This window comes from Bos grunniens, chromosome 15 (genome assembly GCF_055505025.1).
Source record: "Bos grunniens cultivar Pamir isolate PY7600 chromosome 15, Bosgru_T2T1.0, whole genome shotgun sequence".
Taxonomy (NCBI): Eukaryota; Metazoa; Chordata; class Mammalia; order Artiodactyla; family Bovidae; genus Bos; species Bos grunniens.
The window spans coordinates 46,815,865-46,834,232 of record NC_141179.1 but is presented as its reverse complement, the minus strand read 5'-3'; the positions used below and the strand labels follow the sequence as shown (position 1 = coordinate 46,834,232).

General features: G+C 40.7%; 1 protein-coding gene across 1 annotated transcript; it reads left to right on the top strand.

The window, feature by feature from the left end:
* The first annotated feature begins 405 nt into the window (after nt 1-405).
* Nucleotides 406-1,743, top strand: LOC147357868 (olfactory receptor 2AG1-like). Its single transcript, XM_086340372.1, has one exon. The coding sequence runs from the start codon at nt 406-408 to the stop codon at nt 1,348-1,350; it is 945 nt and encodes a 314-aa protein (XP_086196498.1). The 3' UTR covers nt 1,351-1,743.
* Nucleotides 1,744-18,368: the final 16,625 nt, after the last annotated feature.

The following is an 18,368-nucleotide window of genomic DNA, read 5'->3' as shown; positions in this document are numbered from 1 at the left end:
TTAAATCATCAGTCAAACATTATACCTAAAGCATAGGTATAAGAATTATTAAGAGCATGCATACCTGAATAATGATATATTGCAATGAGAAAGGTAATTTGAATTTCTGGGGAGATACATATTCAGGTTTGATATCCTGAATAATATTCTTATCTAGTGATCTTTGAATATTTAGCTGTTAATGTGATGCTTGTTCTCCATTCAGATGGTTCTTTTCAAGATACTTAAAAGATTCAGAAACAGAGATCAAGAAATAAAATTAGCTACCAGTGGGAAAGGAATCACCATATTGGACTCATATTGGTCATTCTGTGGGGCCTCTGATGTTACAAAATGTTGCAACCATCTTAACAAAAATTCACCTAGAATCTACTTGGTTCTAGGCAACTAAATAAACAACACAGAATGGAGCACTGGAACTCCACTCTGGGAAGTGGCTTCATATTGATGGGGATTCTGAATGACAGTTTGTCTCCTGAGCTGATCTGCGCTACAGTCACAGTCCTGTACATGCTGGCCCTCACCAGCAATTGCCTTCTGCTCCTGGCCATCACAACGGATGCCCGACTCCATGTGCCCATGTACCTCCTGCTCGGGCAGCTCTCTCTCATGGACCTCCTCTTCACGTCTGTTGTCACTCCCAAGGCCTTCATGGATTTTCTGCTCAGTGAAAACACCATCTCCTTTGTGGGCTGTGCCCTTCAGATGTTTCTGGCACTGACCCTGGGTGGTGCAGAGGACCTCCTACTGGCCTTCATGGCCTATGACAGGTATGTGGCCATTTGTCATCCTCTGAACTACATGGTCCTCATGAGGCCAAGGGTCTGCTGGCTCATGGTGGCCACATCCTGGATTTTGGCATCCCTTAGTGCCATTGTATATACTGTGTACACCATGCACTATCCCTTTTGCAAAGCCCGTGAGATCAGCCACCTGCTCTGTGAGATTCCACCTCTGTTGAAGTTGGCCTGTGCAGATACTTCCATATATGAACTCACGGTGTATGTGATGGGTGTGACCTTCTTGATTCCTCCTCTTGTTGCTATCCTTGCCTCCTACACACTAATCCTACTTACTGTGCTCCACATGCCCTCAAATGAAGGGAGGCAGAAAGCTCTGGTCACCTGCTCTTCCCACCTGACTGTGGTCGGGATGTTCTATGGAGCTGCCACATTCATGTATGTTCTGCCCAGTTCCCTCCACAGTCCCAAGCAAGACAACATCGTCTCTGTCTTCTACACGATTGTCACCCCAGCCCTGAACCCCCTTATCTACAGCCTGAGGAATAAAGAGGTCATGGGGGCCTTAAGAAGAATCCTGGGTAGATATATGCTGTGGACACACTCCTGACAGAGTTGCCAAGTGGAGGTGGTAGGAACTAAGTATCATGTGGCTGTGATAATGGTAGCTTATAGAAGTCTTATCAAACTCCAATAACCTCTTACATCAGAGGAGAGCTGCTCTCATTTGACTGGATTCTTAGACAATTGTAGAGAGAAGTAGCCTCATAAGACATATTGGGCTTCTTGTTTATTAGGTAGATGGTTGTTAAAACAATTAGTTGGAAAGAGTAATCAATTTGTGACTACATTTGTACAAATACTTATGTTGAGAGAGTGGGAAAAGCTAATGGGCCATTTTTATACCACAAAATGAAAATTAAAGTACAGAAATGAATAAAACAGAATGTGGAAGTTCCCAGGTTTCAAGTGAGCATTGGAAATATAATAGCAGTGAGAGTCATGTGTTGTGTATTTTTCTTGAGTTTTTTTTTTTAACTTTACAATATTGTGTTGGTTTTGCCATATATCAAAATGAATCCACCACAGGTATACATGTGTTCCCCATCCTGAACCCTCCTCTCTCCTCCCTCCCCATACCATCCCTCTGGGTCGTCCAAGTGCACCAGCCCCAAGCATCCAGTATCGTGCATCGAACCTGGACTGGCGACTTGTTTCATATATGATATTACACATGTTTCAATGCCATTCTCCCAAATCATCCCACCCTCTCCCTGTCCCACAGAGTCCAAAAGACTGTTCTATAAAACAGTGTCTCTTTTGCTGTCTTGTATACAGGATTACTGTTACCATCTTTCTAAATTCCATATATATATGCATTAGTATACTGTATTGGTGTTTTTCTTTCTGGCTTACTTCACTCTGTATAATAGGCTCCAGTTTCATCCACCTCATAAGAACTGGTTCAAATGTATTCTTTTTAATGGCTGAGAAATACTCCATTGTGTATATGTACCACAGCTTTCTTATCCATTCATCTGATGATGGACATCTAGGTTGCTTCTATGTCCTGGCTATTATAAACAGTGCTGTGATGAACATTGGGGTACACGTGTCTCTTTCAATTATGGTTTCCTTGGTGTGTATGCCCAGCAGTGGGATTGCTGGATCATAAGGCAATTCTATTACCAGTTTTTTAAGAAATTTCCACACTGTTCTCCATAGTGGCTGTACTAGTTTGCATTCCCACCAACAGTGTAAGAGGGTTCCCTTTTCTTCCCTTTTCTCTAGACTTTTGGATAGCAGCCATTCTGACTGGTGTGAAATGGTACCTCATAATGGTTTTGATTTGCATTTCTCTGATAATGAGTGATGTTGAGCATCTTTTCATGTGTTTGTTAGCCATCTGTATGTCTTCTTTAGAGAAATGTTTATTTAGTTCTTTGGCCCATTGTTTGATTTGGTCATTTATTTTTCTGGAATTGAGGTGTAGGAGTTGCTTGTGTACTTTTGAGATTAGTTGTTTGTCAGTTGCTTCATTTGCTATTATTTTCTCCCATTCTGAAGGCTGTCTTTTCACCTCGCTTATAGTTTCCTTTGTTGTGCAAAAGCTTTGAAGTTTAATTAGGTCCCATTTGTTTATCTTTGTTTTTATTTCCAATATTCTGGGAGGTGGGTCATAGAGGATCCTGCTGTGGTGTATGTCGGAGAGTGTTTTGCCTATGTTCTCCTCTAGGAGTTTTATAGTTTCTGGTTTTACGTTTAGAAAAGTACAACTTTCCAAAACTTTCCAAAACTGGACCAGGAAGAAATAGGAAATCTTAACAGACCCATCACAAGCACAGAAATTGAAACTGTAATCAGAAATCTTCCAGAAAACAAAAGCCCAGGTCCAGATGGCTTCACAGTTGAATTCTACCAAAAGTTTAGAGAAGAGCTAACATCTATCCTACTCAAAGTCTTCCAGAAAATTGCAGAGGAAGGTAAACTTCCAAACTCATTCTATGAGGCCACCATCACCCTAATACCAAAACCTGACAAAGATGCCACAAAAAAAGAAAACTACAGGCCAATATCACTGATGAACATAGATGCAAAAATTCTTAACAAAATTCTAGCAATCAGAATCCAACAACACCTTAAAAAGATCATACACCATGACCAAGTGGGCTTTATCTCAGGGATGCAAGGATTCTTCAATATCTGCAAATCAATCAATGTAATACACCATATTAACAAATTGAAAAATAAAAACCATATGATTATCTCAATAGATGCAGAGAAAGCCTTTGACAAAATTCAACATCCATTTATGATAAAAACTCTCCAGAAAGCAGGAATAAAAGGAACTTACCTCAACATAATAAAAGCTATATACGACAAACCCACAGCAAACATTATCCTCAATGGTGAAAAATTGAAAGCATTTCCTCTAAAGTCTTGTTCCTCAGGAACAAGACAAGGGTGCCCACTTTCACCATTACTATTCAACGTAGTTTTGGAAGTTTTGGCCACAGCAATCAGAGCAGAAAAAGAGACAAAAGGAATCCAAATGGGAAAAGAAGAAGTAAAACTCTCACTGTTTACAGATGACATGATCCTCTACATAGAAAACCCTGAAGACTCCACCAGAATATTACTAGAACTAATCAATGATTATAGTAAAGTTGCAGGATATAAAATCAACACACAGAAATCCCTTGCATTCCTATACACTAATAATGAGAAAACTGAAAGAGAAATTAAGGAAACAATTCCATTAACCATTGCAACGGAAAGAATAAAATACTTAGGCATATATCTACCTAAAGAAACTAAAGACTTATATATAGAAAACTATAAAACACTGGTGAAAGAAATCAAAGAGGACACTAATAGATGGAGAAATATACCATGTTCATGGATTGGAAGAATCAATATAGTGAAAATGAGTATACTACCCAAAGCAATTTATAGATTCAATGCAATCCCTATCAAGCTACCAACGGTATTCTTCACAGAGCTAGAACAAATAATTTCACAATTTGTATGGAAATACAAAAAACCTCAAATAGCCAAAGCGATCTTGAGAAAGAAGAATGGAACTGGAGGAATCAACCTACCTGACTTCAGGCTCTATTACAAAGCCACAGTCATCAAGACAGTATGGTACTGGCACAAAGACAGAAATATTGATCAATGGAATAAAATAGAAAGCCCAGAGATAAATCCATGCTCATATGAACACCTTATCTTTGACAAAGGAGGCAAGAATATACAATGGATTAAAGACAATCTCTTTAACAAGTGGTGCTGGGAAAACTGGTCAACCACTTGTAAAAGAATGAAACTAGAACACTTTCTAACACCACACACAAAAATAAACTCAAAATGGATTAAAGATCTCAACGTAAGACCAGAAACTATAAAACTCCTGGAGGAGAACATAGGCAAAACACTCTCTGACATACATCACAGCAGGATCCTCTATGACCCACCTCCCAGAATATTGGAAATAAAAGCAAAAATAATCAAATGGAACCTAATTAAACTTAAAAGCTTCTGCACAACAAAGGAAACTATTAGAAAGGTGAAAAAGCAGCCTTCAGAATGGGAGAAAATAATAGCAAATGAAGCAACTGACAAACAACTAATCTCAAAAATATACAAGCAACTCCTACAGCTCAACTCCAGAAAAATAAATGACCCAATCAAAAAATGGGCCAAAGAACTAAATAGACATTTCTCCAAAGAAGACATACAGATGGCTAACAAACACATGAAAAGATGCTCAACATCACTCATTATCAGAGAAATGCAAATCAAAACCACTATGTGGTACCATTTCATGCCAGTCAGAATGGCTGCAATCCGTAAGTCTACAAGCAATAAATGCTGGAGAGGGTGTGGAGAACGGGGAACTCTCTTACACTGTTGGTGGGAATGCAAACTAGTACAGCCACTATGAACAGGGTGGAGATTCCTTAAAAAACTGGAAATAGAACTGCCTTATGATCCAGCAATCCCACTGCTGGGCATACACACTGAGGAAACCAGAAGGGAAAGAGACACGTGTACCCCAATGTTCATTGCAGCACTGTTTATAATAGCCAGGACATGGAAGCAACCTAGATGTCCATCATCAGATGAATGGATAAGAAAGCTGTGGTACATATACACAATGGAGTATTACTCAGCCATTAAAAAGAATACATTTGAATCAGTTCTAATGAGATGGATGAAACTGGAACCTATTATACAGAGTGAAGTAAGCCAGAAAGAAAAACACGAATACAGTGTACTAACGCATATATATGGAATTTAGAAAGATGGAAACAATAACCCTGTGTACGAGACAGCAAAAGAGACACTGATGTATAGATCTGTCTTATGGACTCTGTGGGAGAGGGAGAGGGTGGGGAGATTTGGGAGAATAGCATTGAAACATGTATAATATCATGTATGAAATGAGTCGCCAGTCCAGGTTTGATGCACGATACTGGATGCTTGGGGCTGGTGCACTGGGATGACCCAGAGGGAGGGTATGGGGAGGGAGGACGGAGGAGGGTCAGGATGGGTAACACAGGTATACCTGTGGCGGATTCATTTTGATATTTGGCAAAACTAATACAATATTGTAAAGTTTAAAAATTAAATTAAAATTTAAAAAAATCATAACAATTGTATGGTGAGTATATTTCTTTGTTTGTGTCCACAGGAAAGGAAAGCTATCATTATAATTCACCTTATGCTAATTTAGATATGCTTTATTTGTATCATTTGATTTACCTGTGTGGAAATATTTATAACAAAAACTGTGAACTTTCCTGGCTCACCTAATTGAAATTATTTGGGGAGGTAGTGCTTTTTTAAAACTCAGAAATATTTTCTTTTCAGAAGCTGTCTTAAATTACTTGGTGTATTAAGATCAATGATAATATAAAAGCTAATAATCTGTGGAACTAGTCCAAGTTCATTATATAAACAGAAAATTCAGAAATTGAGAAAGAGAAAACCTATAAGTTTTTCTATTCATTTTTGCTTATCTATATGCAGTTTACTGAATAGCTATGTACATTTTGGCCAAAGTTTTGCTTTTTTTTTGCTTGAAATTTGGTGAAGTTTCTTCCTTTGGAGAGAGGACATTATAGTGTAGGGCTGGGGGGCTTAGGGAGGTAGGTGGCCAGAGTTCTGAGTTTAATCTCTGCTCACCATGTATACCTGTGTATCTTTGAACAGAAATTAAACCATTCATTTTTCATTTTGTTCCTCTGAAAAGCAGTGATAATAATAAGACTCATGATGATTTCGTGTTTTAGGGTGACTTGAATAAGATGATAATGCACTTAGACCTGTGCCTCGCAAATAGTTCTTAAACCATGCTAACTGTTATATGAATATCTAATAAATAGTCTTGATAAAACTTCATTTCAAATGACTACATAATAGCATCATATGAATCCTCTATAATGTATTTAGGGATTTCCTTACATTTAATTTTTTCCCTTCAAATTTTCTACGTAAGGGTATATTTTAAGTGAGGTCAAATTCTTGAAGGGTAAAAAATGGAATATAAGCAAAGAAACTATTTGAAATTCTTATTTTAAAGAGCTAACTGTTTATGAGAAAGTTAGAGACCTTTTGCATGCCGGCTAGCATTTTGTGAGAGTCTCTGCCTCATTGTACTCTTTCCATCCTGTCTTATATAAACTCCCTTTGATAATTTATTAAGCACATAAACAAAAAGTAACAGGTGTTTTCACTTATAGTATTTATTTTGTTTTATTCTAATGATTTTTCTGTAGCCCTATATAGACAAAGTGAAGTTCTTCAGTCGTGTCCGACTCTGCGACCCCATGGACTGTAGCCTACCAGGTTCCTCTGTCCATGGGATTTTCCAGGCAATAGTACTGGAGTGGATTGCCCTTTCCTTCTCCAGGGGATCTTCGTGACCCAGGGATCGAACCCAGGTCTCCTGCATTGTAGGCAGACACTTTACCATCTAAGCCACCAGTGAAGTCAGGGAAGGTCCTAGACAATTTGGCAGTTATATACGTGGAAACATTTATTTTCAGTTTATTACATATGTAGTAGGATATGTTGGATAGAGAAGTGTTACAACATTTACAAAATGTCACGGATTCATTTTTTCCTTTGTATTTTATAGGTGATAGTACCCTTACAATTTCCATTTTTAATTCAGATAATATTGCCATAAATCTTTAGATTTGCTTAATAAACTTTAATCTCTCTGATATTATTTAAATACATTATGGATAGTGAAACTTTAAGTTAGTTGTTTTCTAAATAGCTGATTTTCCTGTTAGCATTCCTAATAATCTTTACCTATTTTGCATTTATTATTACTATTATTTATAATTGCTTGACTATGTATTTTCTTCTTGTAAGTATAGTGGTAGAGGGTGTCTCTAGTACTGGTCTAGTACTACCCCATTCCTCAGAGCAAATCATCTTAAAAGACTTCACCGTACCTACACCTTCTGGTCCTCCTCTACCATTCACAACTCATATCACTGTAATCAGGCTCCCCTCTACAGCCAACAGCACCTCCCCTCCCTACCTCATTGTAGTCGTGCATATCAAGAGTGACGGAGGTATATGTCTCATCTGTTCTGACAAAGAAATAATAGTATATATTTTATAAAAGTGTAAAATGTGAATTTTAGAATCGTTACCTGTGATTACCAATGAGCCTCAAAGGGCTTAGAGATTAAAATCTATATTCCATAGGAGATACAGTATATCTTTATAGTCCACATATCTCAGAAAAAATTAAATAATTGTAAATAGTTTCAGAATGCTAACTAGACAGGACTTAACTATCATTAAGGTTCTCAGTCTCCAGGCCTAAGTGTATGTGTGTGTCCCTGTATGACTTTCTCTCTTGAATTGCACCTTCTTTTTACTTGCATGAATAATCCTGCTCATTCTCCCAAACTCTTCATTTTATCTTTAAATACTAATTAGGGAGACATGCAATTTAAAACTTCAGGCAACATGCGCTTCATTTTTAATTTAAAAACCCATATTTTATAGCTTAAAAATGCAAAATGAGAATAAAATTGTTCAGTCACTACAGAAAACAGATGGACAGTTTTTAATCAAATTAAACACATACTTAACACACAACAGAGCAAGTTTACTACAAGGGACTTACCCAAGTGAATAACAGTTTATAGTCACTCAAAAACCTATACATGAATGTTTATAATGGCTTTTTCCACTAACAACAATAACCAGAAACAACAAAAATGTCCTTTAACTGGTGAATGGATAAAGAAACTATGATAAAGCCACACAACTGGATGTTACTTAGCAAAAAATGAGAACAGACTATTAATAGATGGCAGAATTTGAATGAATCTAAAACATATTATGCTAAGTGACAGAAGCAATACTCAAAGTATCCGATACCATTCATATGACATGTAGGGAAAAAATAGGAGAGACTCTAAATAGATCAGAGAGTTCCCAAGGGCTTGGGTGAGCATGGGATGATTATCAAAAGGCACCAGAGAATTTGCAGCATTGAGGCAACTTTTATATCTTGGTTTTGGTGGTGGTATTATTCTATTATGGGCTTCTCTGATGGCTCAGCAGGTAAAGAAACCACCTGCACTGCAGAAGACTCAAGAGATGTGGGATTGATTCCTGTCTCAGGACGACCCCTAGAGGAGCACATGCCAACCCACTCGAGTATTCTTGGCTGGAGAATCCCATGGACAGAGGAGCCTGGTGAGGTACAGTCCAAAGGGTCTTAAAGAGTTGGACAAGACTGACAGACTAACACTTTCACTTTCCCTTTTTACATATGCTATTATATACATTTGTCAAAAATTGCAAAACCGTATACAAAAAGAGGCAGATTTTATTGGGTAAAAATTTGTGCCTTAATAAAAATTTAAAAAGTAAGAAATAATTGAATAAAATTTTTAATATTCTGCTTGTACATCCTTCTTTAAGTACCAATAGAAAAAAGTCCCCTGTCGTCTTGATTTTTTTCTGTGAATTTAAAAATTTTTATTTATATCCTATCTGCTTTGAAAAGGGATTTAATGTTCAGTCAGTTCAGTTCAGTTGCTCAGTCGTGTCTGACCTTTGCAACCCATGGACTGCAGCACACCAGGCTTCCTGTCCATCACCAACTCCTGGAGCTTGCTCAAACTCACGTCCATTGAGTTGGTGATGCCATCCAACCATCTCACCCTCTGTCATCCCCTTCTCCCACCTTAAATCTTTCCCAGAATCAGGATTTTTTCCAATGAGTCAGTTCTTTGCATCAGATGGCCAAAGTATTGGAGTTTCAGCTTCAGCATCAGTCCTTCCAATGAATATTCAGGACTAATTTCTTTAGGACGGACTGATTGGATCTCCTTGCTTTCCAAGGGACTCTCAAGAGTCTTCTCCAACACCACAGTTCAAAAGCATCAATTCTTCAGCTCTCAGCTTTCTTAGTAACCCAACTCTCACATCCATACATGACTACTGGTAAAACCACAGCTTTGACTAGATGGACCTTTGTTGGTAAAGTAATGTCTCTGCTTCTTAATATACTGTCTAGGTTGGTTATAACTTTTCTTCCAAGGAGTAAGCATCTTTTAATTTCATGGCTGCAGTCACCATCTGCAGTGATTTTGGAGTCCCCCAAAATAAAGTCTGTCACTGTTTCCATTGTTTTCCCATCTATTTGTCATGAAGTGATGGGACTGGTTGTGTCCAACTCTTTGTGACCCCATGGACTGTACAATCGATAGAATTCTTGAGGCCAGAATACTGGACTGGGTAGCCTTTCCCTTCTCCAGGGGATCTTCCTAACCCAGGGATTGAAGCCAGGTCTCCCGCATGTCAAGGAGATTCTTTACCAGCTGAGCCACAAGGGAAGCCCAAGAATATTGGAGTGGGTAGCCTATCCCTTCTCCAGTGGGTCTTCTCGACCCAGCAATTGAATCGAGGTTCGTGCATTGCAGGCGGATTCTTTACCAACTGAGCTATCAGGGAAGCCCTTATGATACAGTGGAAGTGATTATACAGCACAGCACTGGAGCGGCGGCTGAGAAAAGATACCCCATGTCCAAAGGCAAAGGAGTAGCCCCAGCAAGCTGGTAAGAGGGGCAAAAACACATTTAGAATCAAACCCCATACGTGCCAGAGATGCTCAGAGGGCTCAAATAAATCTTGTGCGCACCAGGACCCAGAGATCCCACAGAGACTGAGACAGAACTGTGTTGGAGGTACAGGCTAGCAGTGGCCTGCCACAGGGGCAGGGGCTTTGGGTGCCACAGACCTGGGTATGACATAAGCACTCTTGGAGGAGGTTGCCATTAACCCCAGAATAGAGCCACCAGAACTTACACAGGACCGGGGAAACAGACTTTTGGAGGGAACAGACAGAACTCTGTGGGCACCAGGACCCAGGAGAAAGGAGCAGTGACCACACAAGAGACTGACCCAGACTTGCCCATGGGTTCCCAGGAGTGTCTAGCAGAGGCATGGGTCAGCAGTGGCCTGCTGCAGGGTTGGGGGCATGGAGTGTAGCAGAGCGTTTATGGGACCTTTTGAAGGAGGTCACCATTATCTTCACTGCCTCCACTACAGTTTGGCCCCGGGTAAATAACAGGGAAGGAAAACAACCTCACCCATCAATAGAAAATTGGATTAAAGATTTAGTGAGCCTGGCCCTGCCCATCAGAATAAGACCCAGTTTCCCCCTCAGAACATGGAGGAGCTACTCCATGTTCAAGGTCAGAAGGGGCGGCAGTGAGGAGATACCCCTTGTCCAAGGTAAGGAGCAGCGGCTGCACTTTGCTGGAGCAGCTGTGAAGAGATACCCCACGTCCAAGGTAAGAGAAACCAAGTAAGATGGTAGGTATTGCAAGAGGGCATCAGAGGGCAGACACATTGAAACCATAATCAAGGAAAACTAGTCAATCTAATCACATGGACCACAGTCTTGTCTAACTCAACACTAAGCCATGCCCTATGGGGCCACCCAAGACGGGCCGGTCATGGTGCAGAGATTGGACAGAATGTGGTCCACTGGAGAAGGGAATGGCCAACCACTTCAGTATTCTTGCCTTGAGAACCCCATGAACAGTATGAAAAGGCAAAAGGATAGGATACTGAAAGAGGAACTCCCCAGGTCAGTAGGGGCCCAATATGCTACTGGAGATCAGTGGAGGAATAACTCCAGAAAGAATGAAGGATGGAGCCAAAGCAAAAACAATACCCAGTTGTGGATGTGACTGGTGACAGAAGCAAGGTCCGATGCTGTAAAAAGCAATATTGCAAGGAACCTGGAAGGGTCCATGAATCAAGGATCCATGAATCAAGGCAAATTGGAAGTGGTCAAACAGGAGATGGCAAGAGTGAATGTCGACATTCTAGGAATCAGTGAACTAAAATGGACTGGAATGGGTAAATTTAACTCAGATGACCATTATATCTACTACTGCTGGCAGGAATCCCTTAGAAGAAATGGAGTAGCCATTATGGTCAAAAAAAGAGTCCGAAATGCAGTACTTGGATGCAATCTCAAAAATGACAGAATGATCTCTGTTCGTTTCCAAAGCAAACCATTCAATATCACAGTAATCCAAGTCTATGCCCCAGCCAATAACGCTGAAGAAACAGAAGTTGAACGGTTTTATGAAGACCTACAATACCGTTTAGAACTAACACCCCAAAAAGATGTCTTTTTCATTATAGGGGACTGGAATGCAAAAGTAGGAAGTCAAAAAACACCTGGAGTAACAGGCAAGTTTGGCCTTGGAATATGGAATGAAGCAGGGCTAAGGCTAATAGAGTTTTGCCAAGAAAATGCACTGGTCATAGCAAACACCCTCTTCCAACAACACAAGAGAAGACTCTACACATAGCCATCACCAGATGGTCAAAAACAAAATCAGATTGATTATATTCTTTGCAGCCAAAGATGGAGAAGCTCTATACAGTCAGCAAAAACAAGACCAGGAGCTGACTGTGGCTCAGATCATGAACTCCTTATTGCCAAATTCAGACTGAAATTGAAGAAAGTAGGGAAAACCACTAGACCATTCAGGTATGACCTAAATCAAATCCCTTATTATTATACAGTGGAAGCAAGAAATAGATTTAAGGGACTAGATCTGATAGATAGAGTGCCTGATGAACTATGGACAGAGGTTCGTGACATGGTACAGGAGACAAGGATCAAGACCATCCCCATGGAAAAGAAATGTGAAAAAGCAAAATGGCGGTCTGGGGAGGCCTTACAAATAGCTGTGAAAAGAAGAGAAGTGAAAAGCAAAGGAGAAAAGGAAAGATATAAACATCTGAATGCGGAGTTTCAAAGAATAGCAAGAAGAGATAAGAAAGTCTTTTTCAGCGATCAGTGCAAAGAAATAGAGGAAAAAACAGAATGGGAAAGACTAGAGATCTCTTCAAGAACATTAGAGATACCAAAGGAACATTTCATGCAAAGATGGGCTCGATAAAGGACAGAAATGGTATGGACCTAACAGAAGCAGAAGATATTAAGAAGAGGTGGCAAGAATACACAGAAGAACTGTAGAAAAAAGAGCTTCATGACCAAGGTAATCACGATGGTGTGATCATTGACCTAGAGCCAGACATCCTGGAATGTGAAGTCAAGTGGGCCTTAGAAAGCATCACTACGAATGAAGCTAGAGGAGGTGATAGAATTCCAGTTGAGCTACTTCAAATCCTGAAAGGTGATGCTGTGAAAGTGCTGAACTCAATATGCCAGCAAATTTGGAAACCTCAGCAGTGGCCACAGGACTGGAAAAGGTCAGTTTTCATTCCAATCCCAAAGAAAGGCAATGCCAAAGAATGCTCAAACTACCACACAATTGCACTCATCTCACACGCTAGTAATGTAATGCTCAAAATTCTCCAAGCCAGGCTTCAGCAATACGTGAATTGTGCACTTCCAGATGTTCAAGCTGATTTTAGAAAAGGCAAAGGAACCAGAGATCAAATTGCCAACATCTGCTGGATCATCAAAAAAGCAAGAGAGTTCCAAAAACATCTATTTCTGCTTTATTGACAATGCCAAAGCCTTCGACTGTGTGGATCACAATAAACTGTGGAAAATTCTGAAAGAGATGGGAATACTAGACCACCAGACCTACCTCTTGAGAAACCTATATGCAGATTAGGAAGCAACAGTTAGAACTGGACATGGAACAATAGACTGGTTCCAAATCAGGAAAGGAGTACGTCAAGGCTGTATATTGTCACCCTGCTTATTTAACTTATACGCAGAGTACATCATGAGAAACACTGGGCTGGAAGAAGCCCAAGCTGGAATCAAGATTGCTGGGACAAGTATCAATAACCTCAGATATACAGATGACACCACCCTTATGGCAAAAAGTGAAGAGGAACTAAAAAGCCTCTTGATGAAAGTGAAAGAGGAGAGTGAAAAAGTTGGCTTAAAGCTCAACATTCAGAAAACTAACATCATGGCATCTGGTCCCATTGCTTCATGGGAAATAGATGGGGAAACAGTGTCAGACTTTATTTTTGGGGGGCTCCAAAATCACTGCAGGTGATGATTGCAGCCATGAAATTAAAAGATGCTTACTCCTTGGAAGGAAAGTTATGACCAACCTAGATAGCTTATTGAAAAGCAGAGACATTACATTGCCAACCAAAGTCCGTCTATTGAAGCATGTGGTTTTCTCAGTGGTCATGTATGGATGTGAGTGTTGGACTGTGAAGAAAGCTGAGCACTTTTGAACTGTGGTGCTGGAGAAGACTCTTGAGAGTCCCTTGGACTGCAAGGAGATCCAACCAGTCCATTCTAAAAGAGATCAGTCCTGGGTTTTCTTTGGAAGGAATGTTGCTAAAGCTGCAACTCTGGTACTTTGGCCACCTCATGCAAAGAGTTGACTCATTGGAAAAGACTCTGATGCTGGGAGGGATTGGGAGCAGGAGGAGAAGGGGATGACAGAGGATGAGATGGCTGGATGACATCACCAACTCGATGGACATGAGTTTGAGTGAACTCTGGGAGTTGGTGATGGACAGGGAGGCCTGGCGTGCTGCAGTTCATGAGGTGGCAAAGAGTTGGTCACGACTGAGCGACTGATCTGAACTGAACTCTCCCTCAGTCAGTCTCTACCATCAGAAAGCTTCCATAAGCCTCTTATCCTTCTCAATCAGAGGGCAGACAGACTAAAAACCAGAGTCACAGGAAACTAACTAATCTGATCACATGGGCCACAGCCTTGTCTAACTCAGTGAAACTATGAGCCATGCCATGTAGCAACACTCAAGATGGATCATGGTGGAGAGTTCTGACCAAACGTGGTCCACTGGAGAAGGGAATGGCCAACCACTTCAGTATTCTTGCCTTGAGAACCCCATTAATAGTATGAAAAGGCAAAAGGATAGGACACTGAAAGGTGAACTCCCCAGGTTGGCAGGTGCCCTATATGCTACTGGAGATCAGTGGAGAAATAACTCCAGGAAGAATGAAGAGACAGATCGAGAACAAAAACAACACTCAGTTGTGGATGTGATGGGTGACAGAAGTAAAGCCTGATGCTGTAAAGAGCAATATTGCATAGGAACCTGGAATGTCAGGTCCATGAATCAAGGCAAATTGGAAGTGGTCAAACAGGAGATGGCAAGAGTGAACGTCAACATAGGAATCAGCAAGCTAAAATGGACTGGAATGGGTGAATTTAACTAAGATGACCATGAATCCTACTGGTGATTCTTGCCTACTACTGTGGGCAAGAATCCCTTAGAAGAAATGGAGTAGCCATCACAGTCAACAAAAGAGTCCAAAATGCAGTACTTGGATGCAATCTCAAAAACGACAGAATGATCTCTGTTCATTTCCAAGGCAAACCATTCAGTATCACAATAATCCAAGTCTATGCTGGGACCAGTAATGCTGAAGAAGCTGAAGTTGAACGATTCTATGAAGACCTACAAGACCTTCTAGAACTAACACCCCCAAAAGATATCCTTTTCATTATAGGGGACTGGAATGCAAAAGTAGGAAGGTAAGAAATACCTGGAGTAAGAGGCAAATTTGGCCTTGGAGTACAGAATGAAGTAGGGCAAAGGCTAATCGAGTTTTGCCAAGAGAATGCACTGGTCATAGCAAACACCCTCTTCCAACAACACAAGAGAGGACTCTACGGGTGGACATCACCAGATAGTCAACAACGAAATCAGATTGATTATATTCTTTGCAGCCAAAGATGGAGAAGCTCTATCTAGTCAGCAAAAGCAAGACCGGGAGCTGATGGTGGCTCAGATCATGAACTCCTTATTGCCAAATTCAGACTGAAATTAAAGAAAGTAGGGAAAACCACTAGACCATTCAGGTATGACCTAAATCAAATCCATTATGATTATATAGAGGAAATGGCAAATAGATTCAAGGGATTAGATCTGATAGACAGAGTGTCTGAAGAACTATGGATGGGGGCTCGTAACATTGTACAGGAGGCAGGGATCAAGATCATCCCCCCAAAAAAGAAGAGCAAAAAGGCAAAATGGTTTTCTGAGGAGGACTTACAAATAGCTGTGAAAAGAAAAAAAAGAGAAAGGCAAAGGGGAAAAGGAAAGATATACCCATCTGAATGCAGAGTTCCAAAGAATAGCAAGGAGGGATACGAAAGCCTTCCTCAGTGATCAATGCAAAGAAATAGAGGGTACAATAGAATGGGAAAGACTAGAGATCTCTTCAAGCAAATCAGAGATACTGAAGGAGGAAACAGACAGAACAGGTTCCATCTTGAAAGCAGGCCTCCATTTTGAGCCGCACTGTGGAATTAAAGCTATATGCCCTGTATCTATGGAAACAACATACAAACTGGAAAATCAGAGCCCCCAGGTTGAAGAGCCCCAGGGCTGGTACCTAGACTCTCTGTCGCCTAAAATAATACCCTAATTATCTATGTAAACGAATAGAATCATAAATTCTATTATGCTTATTGGGGTATGACCACAAGCCTATTGATAATTGCCCACTGTTAACTACGTGGCTTAAGGCATACGAATCACAGGTTAACTTTGATTGAACCTTTCTTTTCCTTTGTTCAGACTAGTTTCAGAGAATTTGGGGAGGTGGGTTTGAGCATGTACACTTAGGGTATATAAGGTTTTCACAAAAACTGGTCAGGGTCCTTGGCTAAGAGGACACTCTGCCTTGAGCCCGCTGGTATAATAAACTGCACTCCACTATCTGCATTGTCCTTCTAAGTGAGTTTGTTTCCCAGAACGCATGGCTACAACAATACCAAGAGAACACTTCATGCCAATGGGCACAATAAAGGACAGAAATGTTATGGACCTAACAGAAGCAGATGGAAAAGGCAATGGCACCCCACTCCAGTACTCTTGCCTGGAAAATCCCGTGGATGGAGGAGCTTGGTAGGCTGCAGTCCATGAGGTCTCTAAGAGTCGGACACGACCGAGCGACTTCACTTTCCCTTTTCACTTTCATGCACTGGAGAAGGAAATGGCAACCCACTCCAGTGTTCTTGCATGGAGAATCCCAGGGACGGGGGAGCCTGGTGGGCTGCCATCTATGGGGTCGCACAGGGTCGGACACGACTGAAGCGACTTAGCAGCAGAAGCAGCAACAGAAGCAGAAGCAAAAGATATTAAGAACAGGTGGCAAGAATACACAGAAGAAGTATATAAAAAAGTTCTTCACGACCCAGATAATCACAATGCTGTGATCACTCACCTAGAGCCAGACTTCTTGGAATGAAAAGTCAAGTGGGCCTTAGGAAGCATCACTGCAAACAAAGCTAGTGGAGGTGATGGAATTCCAGTTGAGGTCTTTCATATCCTAAAAGATGATGCTGTGAAAGTGCTGCAGTCAATATGCCAGCAAATTTGGAAAACTCAGCAGTGGCCAAAGGACTGAAAAGGTCAGGTTTCATTCCAATTCCAAAGAAAGGCAACGCCAAAGAATGCTCAAACTACTGCACAATCGCACTTATCTCACACGCTAGCAAAGTAATGCTCAAAATTCTCCAAGCCAGGCTTCAACAGTACGTGAACTGTGCACTTCCAGATGTTCAAGCTGGTTTTAGAAAAGGCAGAGGAACCAGAGATCAAATTGCCAACATCTGCTGGATCATGGATAAAGCAAGAGAGTTCCAGAAAAATATCTACTTCTACTTTATTGACTGTGCCAAAGCTTTGACTGTGTGGATCACAATAAACTGTGGAAAATTCTGAAAGATATGGGAATACCAGACCACCTGACCTGCCTCCTGCGAAATCTGTATGCAGGTCAGGAAGCAACAGTTAGAACTGGACATGTAATAACAGACTGGTTCCAAATCAGGAAAGGAGTACATCAAGGCTGTATATTGTCATCCTGCTTATTTAACTACTATGCAGAGTAAATCATGAGAAATGCTGGGCTGGAGGAAGCACAAGCTGGAATCAAGATTGCTGGGAGAAATACCAATAACCTCAGATATGCGGATGACAGCAACTTTAGGGCACAAAGTGAAGAGGAACTAAAGAGCTTCTTGATGAAAGTGGAAGAGGAGAGTGAAAAAGTTTGCTTAAAACTCAGCATTCAGAAAACTAAGATTGTGGCATCTGGTCCCATCACTTCATGGCAAATAGATGGGGAAACTGTGGAAACAGTGAGAGACTTTATTTTTTTGTGCTCCAAAATCACTGCAAATGGTGACTGCAGCCATAAAATTAAAAGATGCTTACTCCTTCGAAGAAAAGTTATGACCAATCTAGACAGCATATTAAAATGCAGAGTTGCCAGGAAAGATCTGTCTAGTCAAATCTATGGTTTTTTCCAGTAGTCATGTATGGATGTGAGAGTTGGATTATAAAGAAAGCTGAGAGCCGAAGAATTGATGCTTTTGAACCGTGGTGTTGGAGAAGACTCTTGAGAGTCCCTTGGATTGCAAGGAGATCCAATCAGTCCATCCTAAAGGAAATCAATCCTGAATATTCATTGGAAGGACTGATGCTGAAGCTGTAACTCCAGTACTTTGGCCACCTGATGCGAAGAACTGACTCATTTGAAAAGACCCTGATTCTGGGAAAGATTTAATGTAGGAGGAGAAGGGGACGACAAAGGTGGGATGAGATGGTTGGATGGCATCTTGGACTCAATGGACT